General features: G+C 37.2%; 1 protein-coding gene across 1 annotated transcript in view; it reads left to right on the plus strand.

Moving 5' to 3' along the window:
* The window catches only part of JAKMIP1 (janus kinase and microtubule interacting protein 1), a 42,805-nt gene extending 39,108 nt beyond the window's left edge, over window positions 1–3,697 (plus strand). The window contains exons 11-12 of the mRNA XM_057373502.1: window positions 2,080–2,142; window positions 3,369–3,697. Of these exons, the coding sequence (XP_057229485.1) occupies window positions 2,080–2,142; window positions 3,369–3,542 (237 nt within the window). The 3' untranslated portion in view covers window positions 3,543–3,697. The remainder of the gene's footprint in view (window positions 1–2,079; window positions 2,143–3,368) is intronic.
* The last annotated feature ends 24,065 nt before the right edge of the window (window positions 3,698–27,762 follow it).

The following is a 27,762-nucleotide window of genomic DNA, read 5'->3' on the forward strand; positions in this document are numbered from 1 at the left end:
ATGACTTAATAATCATTGTGAATGTTTATTCTGGGAGCCAGTCCCTAAAGTGCATTTGTGAAGGAAATAATGAATCAAAAGATCCAAGTGTATTATTCCTGAAGATTCTAGTCTTATTTACAGCTTTAGGAAAGACCTTTACCATTTTCCTGAAGTCAAATTCAGAGCATGGGATTAGAAGCCTATTGTTAAAAAATTATGTGAAGATTGGTTTTTAACAATTAATGTGTTATTTCAAAGTAATTGTTTTTGTAAATCTCTTTTTTGGCTGGACCTGTCAGTATCCTCCCAGAAGTAACACAAAACCAATAATCCATTTCTGCAAGGTGCATTGAGGTGCATGCGTAAGAAACTTTATATTAAGTGAAGAAATTCTTAAAAAATGTTAATATTGGTAAATAATAAATCTAAAGTATTAGAGTATATAATGTGCCAGATGGATGAATGCTCAACTCTCTCAGTGACCTGGTGTGTAAATAAAATCCTGCTGGAGTTCAGATTTTCTCAGAGAGTGTAGTTGGACTCCATCAAGAAAGATGCAGAAATTTATTATCAGTAGAGCAGATTGATCTGTTTTTTCTATTTGTATGAACTGGAGTAGTTGAAGGTGCAGGTCTGATACAGCTGTTGAACMTTTCCCTGTGGATGTTTGCCATGTCCATGCATTGGGATATCAGCCTAAGTCTGTGCATGCAACTCTGTTCATTCCTTGACCTTAGTAAAATCCTAATTAAATACTAAACTAGGTAACAGATTTTATTTTCAACATTTCTCTCATTTGCCTCAAAAATTCTTGACAACTGTWATGCCTTTTCAATACTCATTTTATATTAGTCCTATAACATCACAACCATGAAGAGCTGTTTATTACATGAAATGCATTTTTATGTGTGAGTGGAAAAAAAGAGGAAGAACAGTAGGATATGAAATTGTAGTGGACAGTAGGTAGAGAAATGAAACTTTTAAAAAAATGATAATTGGAGAGAATATAAGAATAGAATAGAATAGAATAGAATAGAATAGAATAGAATAGAATAGAATAGAATAGATTTTTGCTTGACATTTCAAGGATATTTGATGGGCTGGCATATCTAGATTTCACTGATTTCTTTTGCAACATCAATATGTGCAAATATCTTGCTGAAAAAGAATGCATCATCCTTAGTGCTTTAGTAAGGGCATTTAGATTTTAAATAAATTATCCCTTGAAACTAGAAGATAATTTGATCTAGATTTAGTATGTCATGTCAAGTATTGAATATTGTTTTATCTAAACATTTTAGAGCAGCATGATCTAGGATATGTGAATAGTTTCCTCTACAGAAAAAGCAAGAGCAGAGTTGGCTCCATTAAATCTGAATGTCCAGCTATGGCTGGCCATGAGTTTCTGTAGCTTGGTTCTTTAAAGRGGTATTTAATGAGGCCTTTTTAAGCTAAGGGAAAACCTAAAAAGAAAGAATAGTTTTGGAACAAGTGATTAATTAGAAATAYAGTTTCTAAATGGAGTATACATCTTGCATCACTTCCCTTCCTCCTCAGCCKYSAATTTCTTGTCACACTGTGTATTAWYCAGATTCTCATATTTGTAGCAGAGGATAATTAACTTTACATTGCTGAAGCTTATTTTCAGTCATTTGGGGTAATTAAAGAGTTTCRTTCCTTTTCTCCCTTTGGATTTGCACTGCACCACTTCAAAGTGGGGTGACTTTACAACAAAGTTCCCAAATCTTTGCATGGAAATCAATAGTCTTGAGTTCAGCTGAGTAAATAAATGTTTCTTAAATGACAAAAAATATATAACTGTGGTGACCCACAACTACATGTAAAGATTTTAAAGTATATRCTAGCTGGAACATACTATGAAACAAAAGACTGCTACAGGAAATAAAAGAACTTTTATTTTCACTGTAATATAAAATGCTGTACATCCTTGAAAGATTTATGATTGCTTTATTTTTCAATGTGTGACCATTTTATACTTGAATGTACAATGATGTCTGAGCTCTTCTAATTACTGTGGCCATTCATCTGTCTTGTTTAACAAAACATATGCATTTTTAATCCTCTTGTTCCTTGTAGGATTCAAAATGGGTAGAAGAAAAGCAGCTRTTAATTAGAACAAACCAGGAGTTGCTAGAGAAGGTATGTGTGAATATTTTCKCCATTGTTGCCCTTTATCGTAAAAGAAATTGAATGTACTAAGTATTGTAAAATCAACATGGAATTGCTTTATTATKGCCCTTTATCATAAAAGAAATTGAATTTACTAAGTATTATAAAATCAACATGAAATTGCTTTATTTCTCTCCAGAACCAGAAATTCAAATAAAAGTCTCTGGTTAAAGTACCATTATGCCTTAATATTCTTCAGGAAATGAAGCTGCTCTTTATTATGGAATTACTTGTATAGCCAACAGTAGATTCCAAGCTGGATGATGTTTCTAGTGTTCAACAAAATACACAGTTACACAGAGATTATTATTGTCCTGACCACTAACAAAATTGCCTGCTCCCTTCAACCTTTTTGTAGTTTTTCCACACATTAAGTAATACTGATTGATTTAAGGCTTATTATATTAACTGTCTGAGATACTCAGAGATGAGCATCTGCATTATTCTTCCTTGATAGTGGTGGGAAAATTGGCTGCTACTCAGGAAGTCAAAAAACTGATTTTGTTAATTAGTAGCTTAATATGAATATAATAGGAGTAASATAACCAAATGTAAAATCATTACTAAAAGTAGCTACAGCCAGGTTTAATTTATTTGGACACTTATGTGGGCATTATAAATGTTAAAGTACATTATGCCATATGTTACACTTCTATTTCGTTTCCATCAAAGAAAAAGATCACCCAATTAAACTAGACAGCAGACCAAAGCTATTATTTGGCATAATTAATAGCCAGTATTGAATTTCTGTTTTGTCATTGTTAGTGCCCCAAGGCAAAATTCTGGCAAATTAAAAAGTAGGCATTAAAACCTCTCCATTATTTTATTTCATGTACTGTAAGGATTGGATGTCTAATTAGGCAAAGACAATGAGGACTGTCAACCCAAACGTTAGTGTAATTTGGTTTCGTTTGCTGGATTTTAAAAGAAAACTATTTCTCAACTTATTTTGGTGAAATATTCATATCACTTATGCTACTTCCAGATTATTACTCTAAGAGAATACTGAMCATTTTCTGCTGAAAGCTCTCAAAACCAGTTTCTGATGTGATCCTTTTTTTTTCTCTAAGACACAGCCCGATGTGTAATGAAAAATGGAAATAATGAATAGTTTTGTCTAAAATCTTGGCTTATAACTCTGTGCAGTATCTTTTSTAGTGCCTACAGGGTGTTACTGTGTTGTGTTTGTCTCACAGATTTACAGAATGGAACAAGAAGAGAATCAGCTGAAGAATGAGATGCAAGATGCAAAAGACCAGAATGAGCTGTTAGAATTCAGAGTGCTAGAGCTTGAAGTAAGAGATTCTCTCTGTTGCAAACTGTCAAATGGAGCAGAAATTATGTTTGAACCCAAGCTGAAATTCCTGTAAAGATTACTCATGTCTGGTGCATGTTTAAGGGAAGTCACTTAGGTATCTATTTTTTAAATGTTGTATCTTGGGATAATGAAATTGATGCCACTGCCTTAATATGTTTTGGAGAGAATGCTCACTAATGTTTATAAAGATGTAATATAGCTAATATAAATCGCATATAGTTTGGTTTTCATCTAATAAAATATTTTGTTTTGCAATATTTTGCCTTTTTTATTTGTTTCATTTCCATAACTGCTCCTTTCCTGCATGTAAAATCACTTGGTATGTATAGTACAGCCTTGGCTGGCATTGATTAAATTAACACACCTTCTCACATCTTGCATGCAGTGATCTGACTAAAGATCTGACACATSCATCACATCAATGTATAATTGCTTTAAATTGCATTGATTTAAGATTGACAACATTCATATGCAGTAAATTTACCTTTAAAAGAACACATTTCTATAGCAGCTTCCAAAGAATTCTTTTTACCTTAAATCCATTTTCTCATGGTTTAAAGTGGYCATGGAGTGGATATAATTGGCTTCAGTCAATGAGAAATGAAAAAAAAAAAAAACCAAAAAACAAAAAAACCACCCAACCTCTGGCAATGTCAAAGAAAAGTGATGAAGTACAAATACAACTTCTGTATGTGAAGCTAATGTGTTGCCTGTAGCAAACAAATTCTATACATTGCATAAATCAAATAAGCCAAATTATTTGTTATTAACACTTCAAACATGTAGCCTGTGATTACAGTGGAAAGTAGTAGCTCTCATCCCCTCCCAAAATGGGCTCATGTTGAAWTTAGTAACACCAAAGTAGCTGTGTGTGGTGCACAGTTGTCACATGGTTGTACTGCCTGATTGTTCAGTTTCAAAGATCACCTGCATTCTTAACACTGCTTCGAATAAACTCTCCAAGAAACCTGTCATTGTCACTCCTCCATTTTTATCACCCAGCACGTTTCACCAAAAGTCTTGGCATGTGTTACTTCTCTGGTGAAGGTGAAAATGTCATGTTTTCCTGTTATGTGAACACTCTTTTTGTCTGACATTTCTTAATCTTTTTTTTCATCCTTTATCTACCATATGTTTTGATGTTGTAGCCCATTATATTCAAAATTTCGAATTTAGGTTATTAGAACTTCAGTAGATTTTCAGAGAATAAATATGCTTTCTAATACATATAGTTCTATTTTATTAAAGGACTGTAAAGTAAAATATAGAAAAATTTAGCATTCGAATTGGCAGTTGCAMTAGAAACTGCTTCCTAAAATGTGGGTGTTCTTAGAAGTCAAATTATCAAAAAAGTTTTCTTAGGAAATGAACAAATATTCTTTAGTGCATCCTTCATAAATGTATTTTTCACGTGRAAGAATCACATCAAACACAGCTCAGTGTGTCATGTTGGGTTTTGTCATGTGCCAAAGCTTTAAAAACCTCTTTCACTGRATAACAATGGAAGTATTTTTGTGTGATTGCAAGAAGAGATTTTTTTCCTTAGTAGAWGAGCATGTAGACACAAATGTGACTGACAATGTAATGCTTTAGGAAAACCATCAATTCTTCTGGTAATCAGGATAGTAGTTTTTAGAACAGTTAAATTATGTCAGATGAAAATTAGGTAAGGTATGAAATACATATTTGTTATGAATTAACACAAGCAAATTTAGGTGAATTGAATGCAATAGCAGCTGATGAATTTTTAACAATATATAAAATCTTAACTGAATTTTGATAAGAATTAAGCTTCTGGTTTTGGGTTACAGCAGCTAAATCATTTAAGCCCATTTCAGAATTAGACTGATGACGTAAGTACTATTTAAAATAAAACCTGTGAGGGGAGAAAAATGTATAGACTATGGAGATTTTTATCTCTACATTGTAGTTTCAAATTAGGTTTAACCTAGTTAACCAGATTTGCTTTGTAACTTGCTTAAGTGAGTGGATGCAGCCTGCCTGCCATATCAATTATAGCACCTAATTTGTGATTTAGAAAATTGAGTCATGGATGGTCACAGGAACTAAAATATTTGTAGTAGTGTTCTYTCTCAGAAAATGAAGCTCATCCTGCCAAAGCATCCCCTTACAATATGGAGATGAAATCTGGTGTTTCTTGCTCATGTTCTCATGGCCAGAGAGAATTCAGAGTAAGACTCAGTGCCCTGATTGCCCAGAGCCTTCAGTCCAGTCATTTTTTCACAAGCACATTAAAATTTAATTTAAATTGAATTGCTGCTTTATTGTTTTACGCTATTTCTGCCCTCTGAAGAAATAATAAGTTGGTATTTTGAAAAAAAAAGCATGAAAGTAATGTACATTGACTAGTTAAGTTTTAAATAGACCTTAGCTTTAGATAGATGGGAATTTATAGTTTTTAGTTTTGGCACAAAGAACATCATAACTGGAGAATAGTGCTGCCTTTCAACATATTCTGACATCCTGGGTTGTGCAGTGAATATGAATGGGGATTTTAAATGCTCTAATAGGAAGATTGACTGTAGAATAAACAGGGAGCAGATAAACAGGTTTAATTTTAGTAAGAAAATCTTCCATTATACTATTTCATGATGCAGTTTAGTATTTTTTTTTGCAGATTATTCTTTCTAATTTTTTTTAATTCTTCCATGAAAAAACGTCATTGACATAAAAACTTGCAGAGTGTTTTAAGGCTCCAGTCAATTAGGGCCAGTGTTGCAGGTGGGGAATGTCAGGTAATTGCAGAAACTGAGTGCGTGGTATCAGTTGGCAGCCAACACTATTATTATATTCAGCTAAAATTCTTCAAATATGGTGAAAGTAAGAGRAAATACCATAGATCTGGAATAAAAACAGTAATCTGTCTTTTTAATGTACAAGTATGTTTTGTAAGGGTGGGGAATAAATGTTAATGTATAATCACAAATGTTTTTAAAAAAATCTTTCCTCAGGAGAGAGAACGAAGGTCGCCAGCATTTAATCTTCATATAACCACCTTCCCTGAAAACAATGGAAGTGCCCTTCAACTGTTCTGCCATCAGGAAGGAATAAAGGTATATGCAGAGCACTAGAAACAGTTGGATAGCCAGGAACCCTTTTTGAATGACAATCTAATATCCAAACAAATAGTTTGACCMTTGACAAGGAAGAAAATATGAAAAATTAAGTTTAGTAAGAAAAGATGTTTTTAGCTGGGGGAAGGGTTTAATGAGAATATATTTTGGTCATCTATCGGCAGTTCCTCAGTGAAACTGAAGTCTGGTCAATCAAGACAATTTATATTTGGTCCAGGGAAGAATGTAGATGTTAATATGATTCAGTGACAGGCTTGCTACCGAACATGGTTTTAATACTAAATGTCTTCATGTAGATTCAGAAATACGATATTCAGCTCTTATTTTTCACACAATTTAGTCAGGCATTTTTTTTGTGGAATGAATACACTTAAGTTATTTACCAAGTCCAGGGCCTTGAAGCATGAGGTGCCATCTCCAAAACTCATTTAGATAGATGGGACTCCTGTCGTTTTAGATCAAGAACAAGACAAACATCAACTTGTTTAGCTTCTGAGATAAGGAAGCAACAATTGTTCTTTTTGCTCATGTTTCCCCATGAAGATGCTATGTGTGCAACTTGTGTGCTGTTTCACTTAAGATTGAATTCAGACTTGTCAGTAACGTTGCCCAAGGCCAGGGTAACTTTTTTACAAGTAACAGGGTTTCTTTAAAAAGTAACAGGGTTTTAAAAAAGTAACAGGGTTACTTTTTTACAAGTAACTGAGGAATAATCTTAGTGCCACTTGCTAGTGATTTATGGTCCTAGTTTTAGTTGTGTGTACAAGCCCTTTTCTAGRAGGCTTGCTGCTATTCACTGCTTTAATGAGCACAGTATGATCTCTAGAGGATATAAACTGAAATTGCTAGCTGCATATTTTTAGGAATCTGAATAGTGTGACAGAAAAAAGTTGAAAGCTGGTTCTTACCTACAGATTTGGTCGGATACTCATCTCATTTGGTTGGATTTTCATCTCCCAAAACACACCAAGAGTCATCAGTTGGCATATTACCTTCCAATAGAGCCAACCTGCTTTTAGCTTATCTGTTATTCTAATCTGMATGTTGTAGCAGGTACACTGTACCAGAATCCATAATTCCTATTTTTTTTTTTCCATTATCATCTGTGGCATGCCTTAACAGGTGGGTTCTTTTCAATTGGCCTTTCAGTTTTCTTACCGGGAAGGCGGGGCAGTCACCTGATATGGCAGACTGAAATAGTTGACCTTTTTCTGTTTTCAATATTTTTCAAAATTATTAGCCAGCAGTAGCAATGTAGATCCAGAAAGATGCAAAATCTGATCTGGTTTCTGATTCTTCCTGTTATGTGTCATATGAAAGTAAATTAATTAGAATGATTATTTCTGTCTCAATAGATGCAAGAATTTGCATGTCTTAGTAAATTCCATCCTTCTCTGGGATAACTGGGTGGCTAAAGAAGTTCCTGTTCAACATTGTCAATCCTGATCATAGCCAATAGTTTTGTTTWAACATTGTTCCAAACACAAGTGTATTTTGATCTGCACCACTCTAGAGTTAGTGATGTGCACAGTTAAATAGCTCGTGTAACATTTGGGAACACTCCTGAAGTTTTTGGGAAGAGAGGGAGGGGACTTCTCAGGACAGAACGACTTGAATGCAGCACATGTCCCTGTGACACGTTGGCCTTTTGAGTGCTGAATATGAGTAAAGTTGAGGCTGGCAGCATTTCACAATTAAACATTTTGGACTGACATGAATTGATCTTTTCCCATGCTCTCAAGGCTTCCTGCCTTCAAATAGCATGGCTGCATAGAAGCTGTCAGTGGAAAATATGCCCTGGTCCATGTTAACTTGAAACCAAACTTGGGATAGTTCAGGAGAATGTGATCAACAGTGGTTAAACAGTTCCATGACCCTTTCCAACAACTTATTTTAACTTAAATAAATAGAGTTCTGGAGCCCAGGAATAGATACTGGCATGATGTTAAATACAGACATCATGTGAATTTTACAGGGAAAWGTTCTTCACCCAGAGAGTGGTTGGCCACTGGAACAGGCTCCCCAGGGAARTTGTCACAGCACCAAACCTGACAGAGYTCAGGACAGGTTTGGACAACAYTYAGGCACACAGTATAAWTGTTGGGGATGGTGCTGTGCAGGGCCAGGAGATGGACTCAGWGATCCTGATGTGTCTCTTCCAACTCAGCATATTCTATGATTCTGTGATTCCATGAATTAATTCCTCTCTTTTTTGAATCAGAGTGATTTCCTTTACTCCAGTGGCTGARCCTTAATAAGGATGGGTTTTTCAGTTTGTTATTTGAGAGCTGAGTAGCAGAGAAATGTCACTTTTTAATCAGAAAGATGGTTATGAGCTGATAATATTTGGAGGAGCATGTTCAGCCCACTGCGCACATTCCCTTCTGCCACTGAAAGGCTGATTTGAAACTCCATTGTTTTGTTAAAAAAATTAAAAAGCAAACCACCCAGCAAACTTTCTTAGAAATTATTTGTTCATGCTCTCTGTCCTTTCAACTTCTGTAGCTTGCTGTGGTTGATGCTCCACTTCAAATAAGCAAAAAGTTTTTTAAGCCCTTTATCTCTACATCTTTCAAGCCTGTTTATCAGTTTTGATCTTTCYTCTGCACATATTAGCAGGATGATAAGTGAATGATACAGGAACATTCTACCCTCATACACAGACGTCCAGGTTGCTTGTTATAATTGAGAGTGTCTTTTGGTTTTGTTTTCAAAGTATCAGTAGCACTTTCTTAATTGTGATGCAAAACCAGTKTTTCACTTATTTACATTTGAAGTCTTTTTGGATGCAGAAGTGACATAAAATGTAGCATATAAATACAGTTTCTCATCTACTKCATAGAAAATAAGTGTTGAACATCTTTTTCAGGATGTGAATATATCTGAACTTATGAAGAAGCTAGATATTCTTGGAGATAAYGGGGTAACAATTTTTTACTTTTAAATATACCTCYACTTTCATGGTTAATTAAACWTTTTTTTTTCTTTCYCRCAGCAGATTCTAACATCCAAAACARTGCACAGGGTGATTTTTMTATGCCTGTGTTTGTATGAAAAATATGAATTATTAGAAACTGCTTTTACAAACATGATGGTAGTAAAAAGTGTACTTTTTCAAGCTAGGATTTGGTCTTGGCTTAATGACACAGAATAAAGGCATTGTAATAGGCAAAGTGAAATGATTTAAAACAGAAGTCAAAGGCAGACCAAGTTGTTTGTGAATTAYCCCTCTTGAGTAGTAATAGTAGCACTGTCTGCTGTGAAGGCTGTCACTGCCAGGAGTGGATTTTCTGGGAGAAAGGCAAGGATAAGTGTCTCTCATTTTTCCTCTTTCTTGCTAAACACAGTATAAAATCTTGGTCACAGATTTGGGGCACAAATGCCCAGGGAGCCGAGTCAATGTCTATAGCTGGATTTAGCAGATCAAGGTCTCTAWTAGAGCAGTTTTAAGTTCTAAATTTGCATGTTAAGTTGCATGTCCTGTGGAGGTTTCTATGATGCTTTTTGCATTGTTTTCTTTAATTGGAAGTCTAGCTGTGAAGTGCATAAAGGGGAGATTCACTGCCTGCAGGGCTTAGTCCAGTGAACTGGCAAAAATAGGAAAAAATTACAAAATCCCTGACTGARACAATTTAAGTTTCATTGAATGTTTCATTGATTTGTTGAAAAATKGTTGTGGGGCTGGTATGCTGAAATAGAGTGGAATACCCTTGGTTTAGCTTTCAATTCTTTCAGTCATGGGATCCTTTTTGGTCATGTCTATAATCCTAAATGTTATAACTGATTTMTATTTGAAGTCAAATTAAAACTTACTGAGTGTGTTTTAAAGGATGAATTTTTACCCCAATTTAAAATGCATCTTTTTGTGTTTTAGAATTTGAGAAACGAAGAGCAGGTTGCAATAATCCAAGCTGTGACTGTGCTATCCCTCTGTGAAAAGGTAGAATTCAGAAAATATTTTTCTCTGCAAAAAACTGACCATGTCTTCTAAGATACCTCATAACTTTGGCAGGGAAGCACGGCTTTTCTGTTCAGGTCATCTGGATTGGAGCATGTATTCATCCTTACATGACGGTTGGAGTTGTGATGTCTTGAGGGAAAGCCAAAATTTAGAAAGAAACCCAGTCTAAAAATAAAAATATGTTTTGGAGATAYTCCCTTAGCATAAAGTACTTAAAATCCACTTAACACAAGAGACCTCATTCCCAGAAATGCTGGTGTCCTCAGGGCTCTGGGAACAGGTCCAAGGTGCCCTCTGTAAGGTGCCCATGGTCCATTTTGGGCTCATTTCTGTGGATGACTGAAAAAGCTCATAGCAGTCAGTGGTCCTTTCCTCTGTAAATTAGTGGAAATAGAGAATAAGTGGTTTTCACAAGATAAGTAATCAATCAGGTTGCTCATTTCTGCATGGCTAGTTTTTTGCTTTTAGAGAATATAATCTGTGTATGAATAGGGGTGACATTTAGAACTAAGAAAGACCTGCACATTTCTCTGAAGAAGCTCTTTCCATCCTTTTCATATGTTTCTGTTAAATTTTTCCTCATGTATTGAAATTCAGAATTAGAGATTTTAATTTAAAATTTGAGCAATTTTAAGAATTGTTTTAATTGATGTAATGTTGATAATCTATTTATCTAAATACCTTAAAGCAAATAATCTACATTAGGTAATTTAATAATCATTAATTTAGGCGAGTAATTGCTATAAGCAAAATAAAAATGGGGGAAAGTGATAAAATCCCTATGGTTTTCACTGTGTTGTGGCATTAAAAGAGGTGATAATTTTAGCACTTTACATCCAAAAAATGAAAGTGGAAGAACCCCACTATAAAAGGCTAAGATACAGACTTCTAGAAGTGTGTGGTTGTTGTTCCTGTGCCCCTTGGTTCCAGAAAGGTTAACAGGCGTAGAAAGATCAGAATCAACATTCAGTTTTGCATATAATTTGCATACCTTCAAAAAAAATTAGACCTTTAATTTTTGCAAATAGCCCTTCACTTGATTGAGGGTAGCTGTGAGAGATGCTGAGGGTTTTCCATTTCCATTGATTTCCAAGGTTCAGAATGCTCATGGTCTTGCTGACTATCAGTGGTGAGGCTTTCCTCAGGAATATCTTCAGCTTGTCACCTCTGAGATGAAGAAAACAAAGATGGTGAAAACATCTGGGGAATATGGTGTTCCTGTTAATTTTTTGCCTGCAGACAACTAACCTTCTAAGCAGATAAAACATATTTCCAGTTTTATTCATCAGTCTCTTAAATAATGGAAAATTCAAAATGATGAAGTAACGAATTCACATTTTGTTTAGATGGGAACTTAAGTTTYAAATTTCCTATGTAAATCTTTGTGAAAAAATCTAGTATGCCATTACTTTCTTTGAGTCTGAGCCCTAATGAGTTCACCAAAACACTAAATTAAAGGAGTTGATATGCAATGGTTACTGAAAGACTTAAAGCAAATGAGTAGTCCAGTGCTCGTTAACAAAGAATTTGAGGGAAGTAATAATTATCAGTGGCAAAGCTGCAGCTGGTTTAAAATGGGAGCTGGTGCTACAAAAAGAAGAATTAGTCYAAACCATGGTCTCTGTAAGCTAGGCATGGCTCCTTATTGCAGACCAGTAGGGAAATTAMATGAAACAATTCAGAACTGACCATTCTCATCCATTCCAATAAACTTAAATTGAAATATTAGTATAATCCTGGTGATGGTTAGTAATTWAGCAAGAACCTTGTACCCATGCATTAAGCTATTACCATGTGTAATTTTTACCTTTGGAATGCAATGGCTGTTCTTCATTCTGATTGTTTCTGTCACCAGAATGGTGAGGGATTCATGGCAGCAACTACAAGAGCTTCCATCTGTCTGTCTGTCTGTTTTATTTTTTCATCTACATTACCAACATTTTAGAAGTGAGCCTCTTCCCACAAAGAGTGCAGCAAACTCCAAAATTTAGTGTTGTGTTTTCCACCTTGTCTTTTGTTTAAGTCACCCWCTGGAAAAATGCAGGACTGGAGGCCTGAAGTCAGATGATGGTTTCACAAATCGGGCCAACAAGCATTTGAGTAAGAAACAATCAGGTTGATTTTGCGTTCTTGACCCAAGTCTATTTTGTTCCTTGAACTTTACAGGGAAAAACCCGATTTAATTTACTGTAGGAGAGCAATCTCCACTTGTTTGTTAGTCTCTAGTGTGTCTCTGCAGTCTTCCCTTCTGCCTGTGCTCTCACAACCTGTTTATTCATGAGTGGCTTCAGAGTGAATGGATTGAATGGGAGGAGCACAGAGTTGGAAGTGTTGGCAACAAACTTGCAAAATGTTTGGAGGAACTTTTTCAAAAGCTCTATTCCTTTTCTATTTTTTCCTTTTCACACTGCTGTAGTGGTTGAAACAGATAGAGGGGACAGAAGCTGCACTGACACAGAAGATGTTAGACCTGGAGAATGAAAAGGTAAGGAACAATAGAAAGAAGTATTATTTATTTAGCTAAAATGCATTTCAAGGCAATGTGCATAAATTTCATCTCAGGTCRGTTTGCTGCCTTTCTCTGCTTAACAGAGATGGGTTTATGGTAAAATAAACAAGTAGTTTCTAAAATAATCTATTGCTTGTATTCTTTGGGTTGAGACAGAACTTTCAAATCTATATAGAACAAAAYCAGCAAAATATATACAAATTAGGGCACAAAGGCATAACTGCAGCGCACATTAATCAAAAAGTGTGAAATTGTCTTTGTGCTTTCTTTGTGTATTGATTTGTCTGGCAGCAGCATCATCTTTTTAACGTTGGGATCATGTTAGTAGAATTAGCAAGGGTATTTCTTTGCTCTCTGGTACTCAGCTTCTGGACAAGCTGTCAAGACCTCTTACTCCAGATGACCTTCCTTTCCTCACRGTCTTCATGCCTAAAGACAGAGTATTTTCCTAAAAAGCAGTGCTGTCTTGAAGAACAAACTGACCTTATTTTTCTGTATGTTGAAGAAACAATTTTAGAAGGAGTTTGGTTTTATTGGTTTACCATGCATTTTGTTCTTCACATCTTCGAGTGGCTTTCCAAATACTGATTAAGCCTCACCACTCCTTTTATAGGTAGATAAATGAGCAGCATTGCATTAATCCTAAAGAATGGTACAATGAAACAGGGAGGTTAAGTGATTTGCCCAGGRCCACTGAAGAAGTTTTTGTTTGAGCCACAAACCAGAAAAAGAAATGCTCAGACCGTGCTCTCTGTTGAGTGTAACCTGTCATGCCATTGTGCTTTAACATAGATAAGATGCTTCCCACATTTAGTATTACTTTATTTTTAAGTCTTCTTATGGCAAAATACGAAGGTTTGGGAAAGGGAAAGTGCCCACAAATATTAGATCCTTTTATTTAAAAAAAAAAAAAAAAGGAAAAAATAGGGTTTTTATAAATTTGTACATTACCTTTCCCCTTATTATCTGTGATGTTTTCGAGTCTTACTCTGGACAGCCCTTGCATCTCTTTGTTTAGCACAGCAATCTGACAATCTGCATCCCTAATGATTGACTAATGAGTTCTAGCATGACACTTCCAGAAGCTCTGGGCACTCCTTTAGTCATCCTCGAAACCCTTGGTAAGAGTTCGAGGTCCTATTCTTGTTTCCTTCCCTCTTGCTTTCTGTGGTCAGCTTTAACTCTCCCATTTGGAGAAGTAACATGATCAGGGCAGCTGCATCGCCATTCTGGGGTCTGGTGATAGCTCTGACCCACTTTATAGTCTCAGACAATCTGCCTCTGTGGTGTCAGACACCTGTAAGAATATCATAACCTGGGACATGCTGGGGTTTCATCCTGTACAACAGCCTTGCAGTTGCTGTAACCCATCCATGTCCAAAAATGAGCCCCCTGTGTAGTCAAGGTGGGATTCAGCTGCATAAAATGGTGTCTAATGCCATATCACRTTCTTCAGAGTTCTGAACTSAGAGTTCTGAACTCAGAGTTCTGGAGATGTCCACAAAGGGCTGAGAAATATRTCCTACAGGAGCTGTTGGACACCCTTTCCCTTCAGGACCAGAAACATATTTGGAATATGCTGGAGCAGCAGATTCTAAAATGGCTATCACAGCAACAGATAGCCATGTGCTGTCAACCAAATTCCAGCCCCAGCATCAAGGCCTGACTTAAACTCTGGTTTTGCCTTCAATATTAATTAATAGGTAACTAAAAAAAAAACCCCAAGCTGACAAAATAAATTAATAGTAAATGTTATACTTCTTATACAGAGAACAAAGAGCACCTGTTCCTCTGAATCATCTAATACTGGTCTTATATGTTGCTACTGCCACCAGTTCTACAGTGACAACTGACAGAGAAATTGTCAGAAGTCAACAAATATGTCTGAAGGCAAAATTAGGCCATATAACTGACTTTGAGGCAATCCCATATCCAATAAAACTGACCAGAGTGGCAATACTTGAATTTCTTTATACTGTTAATAAAAACTGCTATTAGTGATCTTAAGAACCCTATTTATTTAATTTGGCATTTACTCTATATTTTGCAGGAATGCACAACTTTGTTGAATAGAAAAAAGAATGATGGAAAATATTAAATTCAGTTAATGGACTTTTCTGCTTTTTGGTCTACTACTAATTCTTTTGAATATGAAAACCTGTTTTGAAAGAAAAGCTAGTATATTAAGTAACTATTTTATGTTCTACTTACTACCACTGAACCTGTTTATAGGGGAAGATGTCACTTCCTAGGGAAACTCCTGGGGAGTTGAATCAAGATGATCTTCAATGTCCCTTCCAACCCAAACCATTCTATGATTCTATGATCCAGAACACTCTAAAGGCTTGACTAATCAGACAACCATTTGCATGTCCACAGCTTGCTTGAAATATGTTTTGGATACTGAATTCCACTGAAATAAAAGTCTGTGGGGTTTATATATATATATATAAAACTATGAACATAGAGGAGTTGGATTTTTAAAAACAAAAGTAAACAGCCCCTGTAAATCTTAGGTATCTTGAAAACTTCTTCAGCTCTTCAGCCAGTCACTCAACCTCTYTGGGCATCACTTTACCTGTTTCAAATTGGCCTCCTGCCTGTACAAGCTGAGGACTGATTTATTGTCTCATCTTCAATAACACGGCATAGGATGGTGCTGCAAAATCCAGCTGAGGCCCTGCATGTTTGGGTTTCCTCCCTAGAAAAACAATTAGACAAGAAAAATTAGTGCTTGCCCCATGATTTCCTCAAGGGTATGTAGGAGGTATTTTAAGAAAAGCCATAAAGTGCCCTCTCTTTTCCCTCCCTTGGCCTGCCCTGTGCAAGTTGCAGCGATTGGGCCATATTCATGTACATCCCCACTCACCTTTTGCTGCTCTGTGCACTCCTGTCAGGTCCAGGTGTGTTCCTACATGGGTGTAGATGTCAATGCTTTCTAGGTACAACTTGTTAAGATGATATACATATTTGAAGTGCCACTGTTGTAAATTTGATATAACTAATATCCTTAGGATGAAAGTGGTCATTTGCTATAGGTTTTCTTTTGCTTTCAAGTGGAAAGCTTGCATAAAAATGATGSCATTTATGATTCTTCATGAATTGGGATAAAACATTCCCTTGTTTTTATTACTGTTCAGGACCTGTTCAGTAAACAGAAGGGTTATTTAGAGGAAGAACTCGACTACAGGAAGCAAGCTCTGGACCAGGCATACATGGTAGGAAAAGAAGTCATTAAATAAGTCATTAAATGTTTTTGTTTGAACAGATTTGATAAAATGCAGTGTTTTCTTTTTTTTTCTTCCTTAACCAAAAATTTAGGAAATGGGTTATAGTACTTACAAGTGTAACATTCTAGCATTGCATTTTTTATTCTATTATATGCAAACATCTTGTTGGTACATCTGGAATGGGGAAAGCTGGTTTATGTATAAACAAAACCATGATTGCTAAAATATACCAAAAAGTTACTTTAGCCCTTTTTTGATATTTCTTTTCCTGAAGCATTTGTAAGTATTACTGCTGCTAACCTATCCTAAATCAGGATGCCTGTTCTYCCTATGCAATTCCTTCCTGCGCAATCCTATCCAACCTTACCCTTCCTGGTTTTCAAAAGGGAAGCTGCACCCTTGCCTTTTCCCAGGCTAAACAACAATTAGGAATTATCCAGGAATTGGTAAAACTGCACAYACAACTTTGCTAATAGTGAGACTTCGGGAAAGCAAAATATAATGGCCTCAAACACTATTTATACATTGTAAATATTTCCTATGTGAAAAATGTTTTCAGAGAAAGAGCAAGGTCTAGTGCCCAGGGCAGATAACTGAGATAAAAGCAAGCAGGAACTGTTTCTAGCACTGTGACCTTGGGCAAGCCATTTAACCTCTCTGTGCAGCTGTTTATGCATCACTGATATGGATGGAATTACCTACCTCACAAAGGTGTTATGAGGGCCAAAGGGACGTGGTCAGATGCTCTTGATCCAAATATCGTCAGTCTGGATGCTGGTTTTTGATAGGATCATACTAACCCCAGTAATCAGGGAAACACTGCCATGATTCCTTCCTTTCCTCTTGGGAATACAACTCTCCATGTGAACATGAAGTTTCTCCTGTGTTCTGTACTTTGCAAAGTACTGTGGTTTTGGTCAGTGCATGAGAATCGCGTTTGGAATCTGGCAAAACAGCAAGAGATGGATGAGAGATTAGTGTGTACAGGTGTTCCTCCCTACATTGCTTATGGCARCTTGGAGCTAAGCCAGTGGCGTAGACTGTGAGCCATGGATGTCAGGACAGTAGGGCCAGAGAGAGGGAGAGCAAGATTTCTGTTCACAGTTTTYCCTTTGGTCTTTTTATTTTATAGGATGGCTAACAATTCAGTTGCACTTGGAGGCAATCTGTTAGTTTTAATTAAATTTGTAATGTTCAGCATCAGGATTTGGAGTTTTATCAGGTATTGAATGTAGACCTATCTTCTTAGTGTTTCTGAAACGGAAGAATCAATGATTTGCTAGAACGGGACCCATCTCCCGGGTGTCGCTCGGTGCCGGGAGGCTGCGTGCACTCTGTGTGGAATGCTCCTCACCGCTCACGCTTTGCTGCTTTCTGTCTGCCCGTCTGTGTCCATCCTGCCCTCCCGCCYCAGCCTTTGCTTGCTAGCCTTCTCCTCTAGCTGTCGGTGGGTCGTTTGCTTGCTGGATTCAAACGCCAGCCTGTCTGTGTGTGATTTGGGTTGCATTAGAAAATCCAGGAGCTGGAAGCCACGCTGTATAATGCCCTGCAGCAGGATCCGGGCAGGCGGGCGAGCGAGTCGCTGACGGAAGCGCAGCGGGAGGATTTGCGGGCGGCGGTGGAGAAGGTGCGGCGGCAGATCCTGAGGCAGAGCCGTGAGTTTGACAGCCAGATCCTGCACGAGAGGATGGAGCTGCTGCAGCAGGCCCAGCAGGTAACGGCGGTTCTCTCTCCTCCCCCTYGGTGTTGGTGTTACCTCTGTGGTTGCCGCCACTGCCCGTACGACAGCATCGCTTCACCCTCACCYCGTGGAGTTCTGTTCAGTCTGGTCTCTGTAGAGCTCCCGTGCCGAGGAGCCGTGTGGTGTCAGGACCKGGTTGCGCTGGGCATGGTGCACACACGGAACAAGTCACTGTCTCACCACGAGGTCCCGTCGCACGATTTCTGATGTGTGAGCAACCACGTAGTCTTTCACAGGGCTCCAAGGGGAGCTTGTTGCAAGTGTAGGGTCTAAATTGGAAAAAGTCAGAATGGAAGGTTGTCAGAGTATAACGCTATGAAAAGAGGAAAGGCAGAAACTGTAGTCACAGGAGTACAAGGTTCATATTTCCCCCTTTTTATTTATTTAGCTATTTTTGGGATCTTTTAAATAAATATTTTTTTTTAAATTAAAATAAAGCAGATGAAGTCACAGGAAGTATTTTAAGAGGCTATTTACAAGCTTTCACACCTTTAAATTTATTCAGAAAATCCTTGTCTRTCCAAACTGCTTCCTTAAGGAGCTTATTGACAACTTTTATTCGGCAAGGTCCTGGACTACAGAAGCATGGTAATTATTTAGTATCAGTAGCATTGCTAGTGTTTCTGTGCAAATATTCAGTGAAAGAAGAGAGCTGCATGTCTCAGGGTGTTAATTRCTACAGCAGAAATAATTGTTCCCAAAGATTTGGGTTCTCCTTTGTAGTAGACTGTGGAAGTTGCAGGCAGATGTTTTGGATCTTGAGGACTGCTTGGCTACTTTCTGTGCAAGTCTGGAATCACACACTGTCAAAATGTGCTGTGCAGATGCTATTGTTGCTATTTCAGGTGCTGATTCAGGTGCTGGGGCAAGAAGTGCTTTTAGTTTAGTCTGACCCACTCTCTGTTCAGACTGGCTTTGTAGATGAATAGAGATGAAACTGATGTAATGTGATCATATCCTCTCATCCTGCTTGCTGGATGTGCTTATGGTGGTGGGAAGTGGTGGGAAGTGCTTATGGTGACAGTGCTAGGCCTGAGCTCTGAGTTCCATGAAGTTTCCTTTCTCTAGTCCTTGACTCTGTTSCCTTGGTTTGCAATGTGTAACACTGAGAGCAGGAGATAAATTTGTTTAATGGGTGTCACTTATTTTTTGGACAGAAAGCAGGAGAAGGTAGGCACCAGCTGGCACTAAAAGTGTCAGAGAGTAGAGTAAATATACTAMATTTGGTAAATAAGGATGGAGCCAGAAATTATTAGTTTAATGTTATTAGTGTAGCTGAAAATTAGTGAGACTGGAGTTTTTTGCCAGTCTCTTAGGCTGTTCAATTTCCTAGCCAGACTGWTRTGTTTGATTCAGACYAATAATGCAGTGCTTTTCAGTTGGRTAAACATTGTTTGTCAATGACATTTATTGGATATGAATGACATTGTATATTGAATAATGCCTCTGACAATTTCAGATTTTAACATCAGACTAGGTGTAGTTTAGTCCTTTGCTTTCTACAAGAATGTGGTTTGACACTGTTTGAAGTTTTGCTATTGGATAGAGCCTTTTTGTCACCCTTGTTAGAGTGTATTTTGGGGGACCTGGACAGASCTTCTAAGTGGAGCTCATGTAATAGTGGCAAATAGAAAGGGAAAAATAGGAGTAGATTTGTAAAGTGAARCAGTTGTTCCAGAGGACTCATAATCCGTATTTTGTGCATATCTGGGGTTTAATTTAGATTTTGTCCCAATTTGTCCTATGGCCTGCTTGCTATCAATTAGACCACTTTATCTGCACATCTGGAGCAGATCTTCTGTTAGTCCAGTTCATGTGTTCACAGATTGCTTCACAACATRAAGTATGATGAGTGCATAGGAAAACAAAAATGCCAGCATAAACATAGCTTCATTAGCCATGGATGTTTATGTACCTGTCTCCAGATCTGTTTTATGGCAGGTCATTAGAGTTTTGTGTTGTGCCCATCTCATTAGACATGCTAATGTAACAGCCCTGCAGGACATGTTAAACTGAATTCCACTGCTTAATAAGTAGCTAAGTATTTTAGTCATCTATTTTTAACACACACACATGCCCTCCCCACACAGATACCCTATTAAACAGGAAAAACAAAGGCAAAGATGCTAGTTAATTTGCCTGGGATATTGGAAGGCTAATTCTCACTGGATTACTTTCATCTCACCAGCAAATGACAGAAGCTGAATGTTACACAAATGAAATCATACTTGTGCTGGCAGAGTCCTAATGAATGGATGAAGCTGCACTAAGTAAAAAACACCCCCGATGAGTCCCCTTCTTTCTCATATTTTTATGTCCAAGAGAAGTTTTGCTGACATTGTGACATCAGCAAACACCCACTGCACTTTTTTCTGGAAAAACTGTAGTCTAGACCTGGTCATATTTTGTAGTCTACAGTGCCTCTACAGTTTGTGCAACACTTCCTCCTCTGCTGAAGTGGGGGTTACTGAGAATGACAGGACAACATGATGGACATGCAAGGCTTAATACAGAGTGTCCTTATTGCAAGCACTCTCAAAGCTTCCCTGAAACAGAAACCGTGTATAAAAGACTTCAAATTCTATGAAACTTTAGACGTTCAGTCACTTCCAGGAGGCCTACAAGGGCTTCAAAAGAACAGCTCTGCTTATCTGGCAGGTTGACAACAATCTTCTGAGTCTGAGTTCCGTGTCAGACACAGAGTGGGGGTTCAAGGAGATCTGATGATGATGGAGTTCTCACCTGCCTGTAAATGCTCCTTGACCACACGTGCAGGGTGCAGAAGTGGTAAGGCATGTGGTAAATGGTGTACCTTGGGCTGCAGGGTTTCATTGTAGATAATTTGCTTCATGCAGGGACTTTGAGGATTTAGCATGTGGGGTGGTTTTACAGAGCTGGTAAATGCTTCCCTTCCAGGGTAATGATTGTCTGAAAAGGACAGGGATGGGCATAAGGAAATGGTTAAATGGTTGCCTGCGTGTRAGCCTCTGCTTTTTAATGTGTTGTTGTTTGTCCAGATGTAAGGCTTGAGCTCTTATCCACTGGGTATTGACTTTTTTCCAGGGAAATAAATACATTTTAGGATGTTAGGCTCTGTATTACATTGGCAAGTCTGTTCTTCTTGGGCATGTATAGGCCCACATTATTATTATTCATTAGTATTYAAATGGAACCATCCATGTATACCCCTTGTGCATCAAGGAAACCAGGCCTCCGTGGAGCCAAATTAGACAGACTGTGTGATTAGATCTKCTTGCTAAGGCACACAACACTTTTATTAAACCCAGAGTTCAACATGCAGGTCTGGGGGGCAGATCCTCAGCTGAAGCATGTTGGCAGTTCTCCCTCTAAGTCAGAGAGGGTGCTCTGATTTACACCATCCTCTCTATCTAGAGGAGGTAAAACATGTTAATTAAAAATCTGTCATGAGCAGCTTGTGRTATTTGCTTCCAGCAATAGGGCATGTGCAGCTCAGCCGCCGCTCCTGMGGATATTGCCATCAAAACAGTCTCGTTGTGCTACACTGCTAGTACAACCTTTTGTAAATCAATGCCTGGTTTATTTTCAGCAGGACTTCATTTAAAAGTAACATTTGTGCTTTAGTCAGTGCAGTGGCATGATTTTTGTGCTTTTTTTTTGAAAATATGAAGGTCATTACTGGCATGTTCTGTTAAGAAGGGTAATTTTTATGTGTATATTTTAAATCATTTCTAGAGGGAGAGAWAAATGAGTTGTGTAGCTATAAAGTCCAGCTCTGACAACAGATATTTCAAACACAGCAATTCAACATATTTCTGAAGTAGTGATATCAACTTTCTAATTAAGCAAACTCAACCCCCACCCGAAAACCCTCAACCCCCGAAAAAAGTAACAACCAAAAAAATCCCAGTACAAAAATCCACACTGCATCATGGTTAGTTCACCTTAAAAATATGTTGTAATTGTCTTGTCTTTTAAAACTAGTAAATATTGAAATGTCAAATTATGCTTTATATAAATCAAACAAATTAAAAACTAAAATATATTCCTGTTGGTTTTACTGTAGCTGCTGCTAGCATATGAAACTGGGGAAGCTCATCACAACCAGGCTTTAAATTAGGATARATTTATTCAAATTGCACTGTTGGCAGTATTCAAACATGAAGAAAATTTATAATAGAAATATAATTTATTCTGATTTCATCTGAAGTTAKTTTAGATCCTAAGAAAAGATAGAAAATCCTTGAAGGATAGCAGATTGACACACACTCAGTTCCAAAAATAGTTGCTGCCAGTCAGAAAGTATATGAGAGACAGATTTTATTAATGTAATCCAATAATTTCCCAGTGCAGTCTTATCTTTGTATAAAAGTACAAGAAAAAGAGAAAAGATATATTAGTTCATTGTGTCATCAAAAAGTGTGATATTTTTCTCTCCTAAGTTGCTCTGTAGTACTGTACTAAGCTGACTGTGTTTTATTCTGAGTTAGAATATTCTTGGGTGAAGCTCAGTTTCACAAAGTAAAAGAAATCATTACTTCAGTTCTAGACCTGAGTGTGAGACATCTATGGACTGCTGAAGTCACCCAATTCCAGCTTTTAATAGTTGGAATATAGCTGTAAAAATTTTAACTGTGCTTTCTTTAAACTAGGGCATTTATTCCTGTGACCAGATTGGGTTATTTGTCAGTAATAATTACCACTTTATTTGCATGTCTTAGTAGAAGAAGGCAAAGCTTTAGGACAGAGCAGGTACTGACCTCCATCCACGTGTCACTGCCACAGAGAAGGATTCACTGCTGGGGTGATGCCTCACGTGATGCTTTTCATGGACACCGAGGAAAACCCAGAAGGAATGATGTCTTTTTTCATCCTGAAATGCCAAARTATAGCTTGAAATTGAGAAATAACAAAAGCATTTTCTTCACGAGGTTTCTTAGTTCTTTTTTCTGCCCAGCAGTTTCTTTTTCTGAGGACACAGTTCTTCCAGCTTAGAGGCCAAAATAAGTTATGGCAAATGCCACTGCTCCATGAGTTCTTCCTGCTCTTTTGTATATGGACAACTTGTTCATGCTGGGAGAGTAGTTTGTTTACAAATCCATAGGTTTGGATGTCACCATATCTATATGATCATATTGGCTCAGCCATTTATAATACGTGTATTCATTTGGTGGGCAGGGTGGGGTGGTGGTGTTAATTTTTGTTTTGTTTTTAAACCTTCATTTAAAAAAATTTGTCAATACAGTGGTTGTCAGAGTGAAGTAGGAATCTCAGATTTGCCACTTGATAAACAACAGATATTGCAGTAAAGCCTGGATAAATCCAGCAGTTGTTCCCCTCCCCTGTGCTGTGTAATCTGTTCCAGTTGACAGACCATCTATTTCTCACCCAAGGAGAATTATTAAGGTTTAATATTTGACTGGAAGGCCCTTAGGAGAGGCAGAGAGGGAGGAAGGATGCTGTGCTCAGTGTGCCTCACTGATAGGCATAAGGAGATGTTGTCTTAAACCTGTCCCTTTGGCACAATGCTTTGTGAGAGAGAGGGCAAGTTAAAGAGAGCCCCTCCTCTGCCTTGTTGCCTTGTGCCAGACWGGCTGGCTTGGTCAAAAACTCACAGCTGTGTCACACCATTTAGAAATTTAGAAATTCAGTAGAAGTATTACTCTGCATCTTCCTTACATAATTATAATTGGGGAGGCTCAGATAATATTTCCTCCAAATCTACATAGATTTAATGGTTTAATGTTTTTATTTTGAAGCTGAAGTGTTAAGGTGCTAGCTGTTTGTGTACAGCATGAAGAGGGATACAGAGGGTAACCACTAATTTTTCTATTTTTTTCCCTTAGTATTAATGTTCTGTTCCAAATGTAATAGATTATTTTGCTGTTCCAAATGTAATAGATCATTATTGACAATGTGATTTTTATATTAATGAATTGCTCTTAAAGGCATCTGATACCACAGCTGTATAAGTGTCATCAATATTCATCAAGCACATCATGACTAGGTTAATCATAGTAGACCTGTGGTATTGATTTGTCATGCAGGAATGAACATGGAGTCTTTCAGGGCATTATTGCTGCCATTATGACAATATCACAATAAACTTCTGTAATTTCCCACAGATGACACGCATGGCAGATGAGAGTTAATTTTAGCAATTTCTATATGTTCATCTTACAGTGTTTCCTTGTGGATGTTTTCTTTATATAGTCTTCAGCTGTGTCTGCTTTGCTTATTGCCTTAGTGATGCTATTTGTCTAAGTGGTGATAGCAGAACTGCTGTAATACCTAAAAAAAATACATCTGAGAGGTCTGCTCTCTTCATCCTAAACAAGGTGTGATTGAGGTTCTACTTAAAGTACGAGCAACTGTATGCCTTGCAATAATTGTAGTATCAAGAAAACTCTTATCTGAAATTTGAATGCTGAAATCTTCTCATCTGAAATCCTAAATACCCTGTTTCTTAGGAAAAGCCAGTGGGAGCTGAGGAAAGGCAAGTCTGAAAAAAAAGTGTGTGAAGTGTTATAGAAGTTTAGTGTATCTCCATACGCACAATGCATACATATATCATTATAATTATCTACGTAGAAATCCACTATTTAAATATCTGAATGTAAAATACTCTAAATTTAATGCTAAATAAATACTACATTATGCTTCTGGGTTTTTTTTTTTTTCTGCTTGATAATGTATCCAGGCTGTCACAGAGTCAGTTTTAAKATGCTGAATGTGTTGTGTCTTCTGAGCTCACATAAACTTAGCATAGCCATTCTGTGTAAATATAAATCTAATATGGCTTAAATTAATGTTTTTCCCTAATGAGCAGCAGGACTGTTGATATTCTTCTGTTAGATATCAATGTATGTTGTTGCATAAATTAAAAGATTCTCAGTGTTAAAAAAGATGAAAGAAGTTTGCTAATAAATAATACATACATACAGTAATTTGTATTAGATTATARCAGATAGTTATTTGGGGCTGAATGCATTTATAAAATTCACTGGTTTGCTACTACAAATGTGACTAAATACATATGCTGAGAAATGCATCAGTGCAGCTGCTGAAAGGTTCATTCTCCTCAGAAAGGCAAATAAACTACAAATGCATAATAAAGATTAAAAAGAACAATTCTCCTACGTCAGTAACCATTAATTGGATTGTAATGCTTGAGACTGCAGAACACAGAAAAGAATGAAATTTTTACCTGCTGTGCAAACGAAGTCATGGTGAGAATCAGAGAGGCAGAGTATATTCATAATGATCTATTATTATTGTATTCAATTGGCTGAAATTTACATTACGTTTTCTTTCATAAAGTAAAATAAGATGTCAGCAAAAACAACTCAAGCTAATGCTGTTGCAGTGGGGTTTTCTGTTTCCTTATGGCCATTATGCAAAATCACATTCTAGGAGTATGGGACTAAAGGGAACATTTGGATTTCTGAATACATATCCCTTCCAGTAGCGGATCCAACAGCTTGAGTAATGCATGTCACAGTTACCTATGCAAATTGTATTATTAAAACACTACAGGCTTTTAAACAGTTGTTAAAATGCATTAGATTTCAAAAAAGCCCAAGAAAAGAATGTGTTTATCCATCACTTTAATAGTTTGAATAATAGCTAAAGGCAAGTCAGTTTATATYCATCTTTGCTTAAATTTATACATGTAACAGAGTGAGCTGTTCACACTATTAAAGATCTTACATACCTGTGTCTTARCAGTGATGAGAATCTTCTTCAAATAATGATTAATGAAACAATATTGATTCTTCCCTCTGTCRGATTGATAAAATATTTCCCATGCTGAATTTTGCTGCAGAATGAGATGCCTTCTTGAGCATAAGATGGTTCAGGGATTCAAAATATGGTTCATGTCAGGTACAGTCCATCCATGGTGCCTATCCTGTGAATGYACATTTAACCTGAACCTTTCCAACATTTCAGAGCCAAGGCTCTAAGCAGCTTAGCAAATCCTTCTTTGTCTGCTTTGTGCTAAAATTATCAAATTGTTTTCTTGGATTTGCTGGTGAATGTAAATCCAATAAGAGCATGTCACAGGAACTGTTAAGGTGATTTCTAACCCCCCTGATTAGTACATTCCTGTGTTTTCACAAGTACAGTAGCATGGCGAGGAGYATGTTTTGCAGCTACATCAACTGATCTTCTCGGTATTGCTGTCATTCATATGGATGGGCTCTTTACATACACCCTTACCTAGGAAACAAGAACATCAGCTGTGCAGTTTGACACCTAAATGAAGGATGATGTGGTCATCAATGTCTGAAAAATGAAATTTGTTGCGAAAATTCTTTTCCTGATAGATTTTTCCCCATTTCACAAAGCTCCTGGAGGATTTGAAGCCATCCAAGATGTTGGTTTAGGATTGTGAATGTCTCACTAGCGCTGTGGGTGAATTGGAGAGGACAGAAGGCTTCATCTAGCCTGCATCTCTGTCCAATAAAGAGAAAATGCAGGAATTCTCTGAGTCTGTGTTTGCTACTAAAAAAGCATCTGGGAGATCAAGTAAAAAAAAAAAAAAAATCCCAGAATCTGTGAAAGGCACCATGTAATTGTAGAGTGACACAGTCCATTTCTCATCAGAACTTGAGGTAGGGTCAAAGACAAATTTAATCAAATGAGGAAATTCGTGCATTTTGGTTGCTTGCAGGAGGAAATCTGGACCAGGCATTTTAAARTAGTGGGGCAATTTAGTACATCTCAGATCAGTTTTCTTTCTTTGTGTTGCTGAGGTTCCTCCCATGRCTAACTCTTGAATTTATGACAAATCATTGTTGTGTTGATATATTGCCTCCAGTATAAAAATGATAGCTCTGAGACTGCAATCCAGGGCTCACTCAGCTCAGCAGAAGGATTTCCATTTATTTCAGCACTCTTTTATAATGGGCACTGTATTAATGGGAATGGTACTTAATGTAGATAAATTGCTATTATAACACAAGCTGGGCACACATTCTTCATGTTTTCCATGTAGGAATGCCATTAACCTTTTTTTTTTTTTTTTTTTTTTTAAATGAAGCAATATTTTCATTTTGGCTAAACCACAAGCTGAGTCTTCTAAGCCTGCATTACTGAAATTTCTCTATTAGTGAAAGTAGAGTAATATTTCCAGGCACACATTCACCATCAAGCTGCTTGCATTTTGCCTAAACTTTGATTCCTCACACATCCCAGAGATGTGGCTTGCAACTTTGAGTTTGCAGTATAGCCACAGGAGCCAAAGCATGCTAGAAATTACAGAAATTTCCCTTTTGAAATAAATACCTGGCTGATTCTCCACTGGCAGTGTATTAATATGATTTMATTGGACTCTGCCTTCAATTCAGTGTTAAATRCTGTTTTATCCTTTTTGTTGCACCCTTGTACAAGGGAGTAAAGAAAATAATCAATCTGCATCCAGGGTTATCTAGCCTATTGCTGAGTTTGGATGTACTTTGAAAACAAAAACCTCTAGGGAAATTATCCAGCTATTGGGAAAATTGAGCTGTAAGGGCAGAGACACCTGAATTGGTCCCACCGAGGCCAGTTCAGGTACCATACTGCCTATAAAGCAATGCTGCAAGCAAACCCAGACACTCCCACTCTGTAGGAAGGTCAGACCTTCTGGGAGTAGGAATCTGTAGTCCCATCTTGGCGTCTTGGTCCTCTGCTAGTTGAGAAAGGAAGAACTGACTTGTCTTAATTTCCCTAACAGTACTGGAAAGCATTTGCCATCCAAGTTTACCAAAGAGAA

The sequence above is a fragment of the Malurus melanocephalus genome, unplaced genomic scaffold, assembly GCF_030028575.1.
Source record: "Malurus melanocephalus ecotype Western Australia unplaced genomic scaffold, MMel_1.1 scaffold_199, whole genome shotgun sequence".
Taxonomy (NCBI): Eukaryota; Metazoa; Chordata; class Aves; order Passeriformes; family Maluridae; genus Malurus; species Malurus melanocephalus.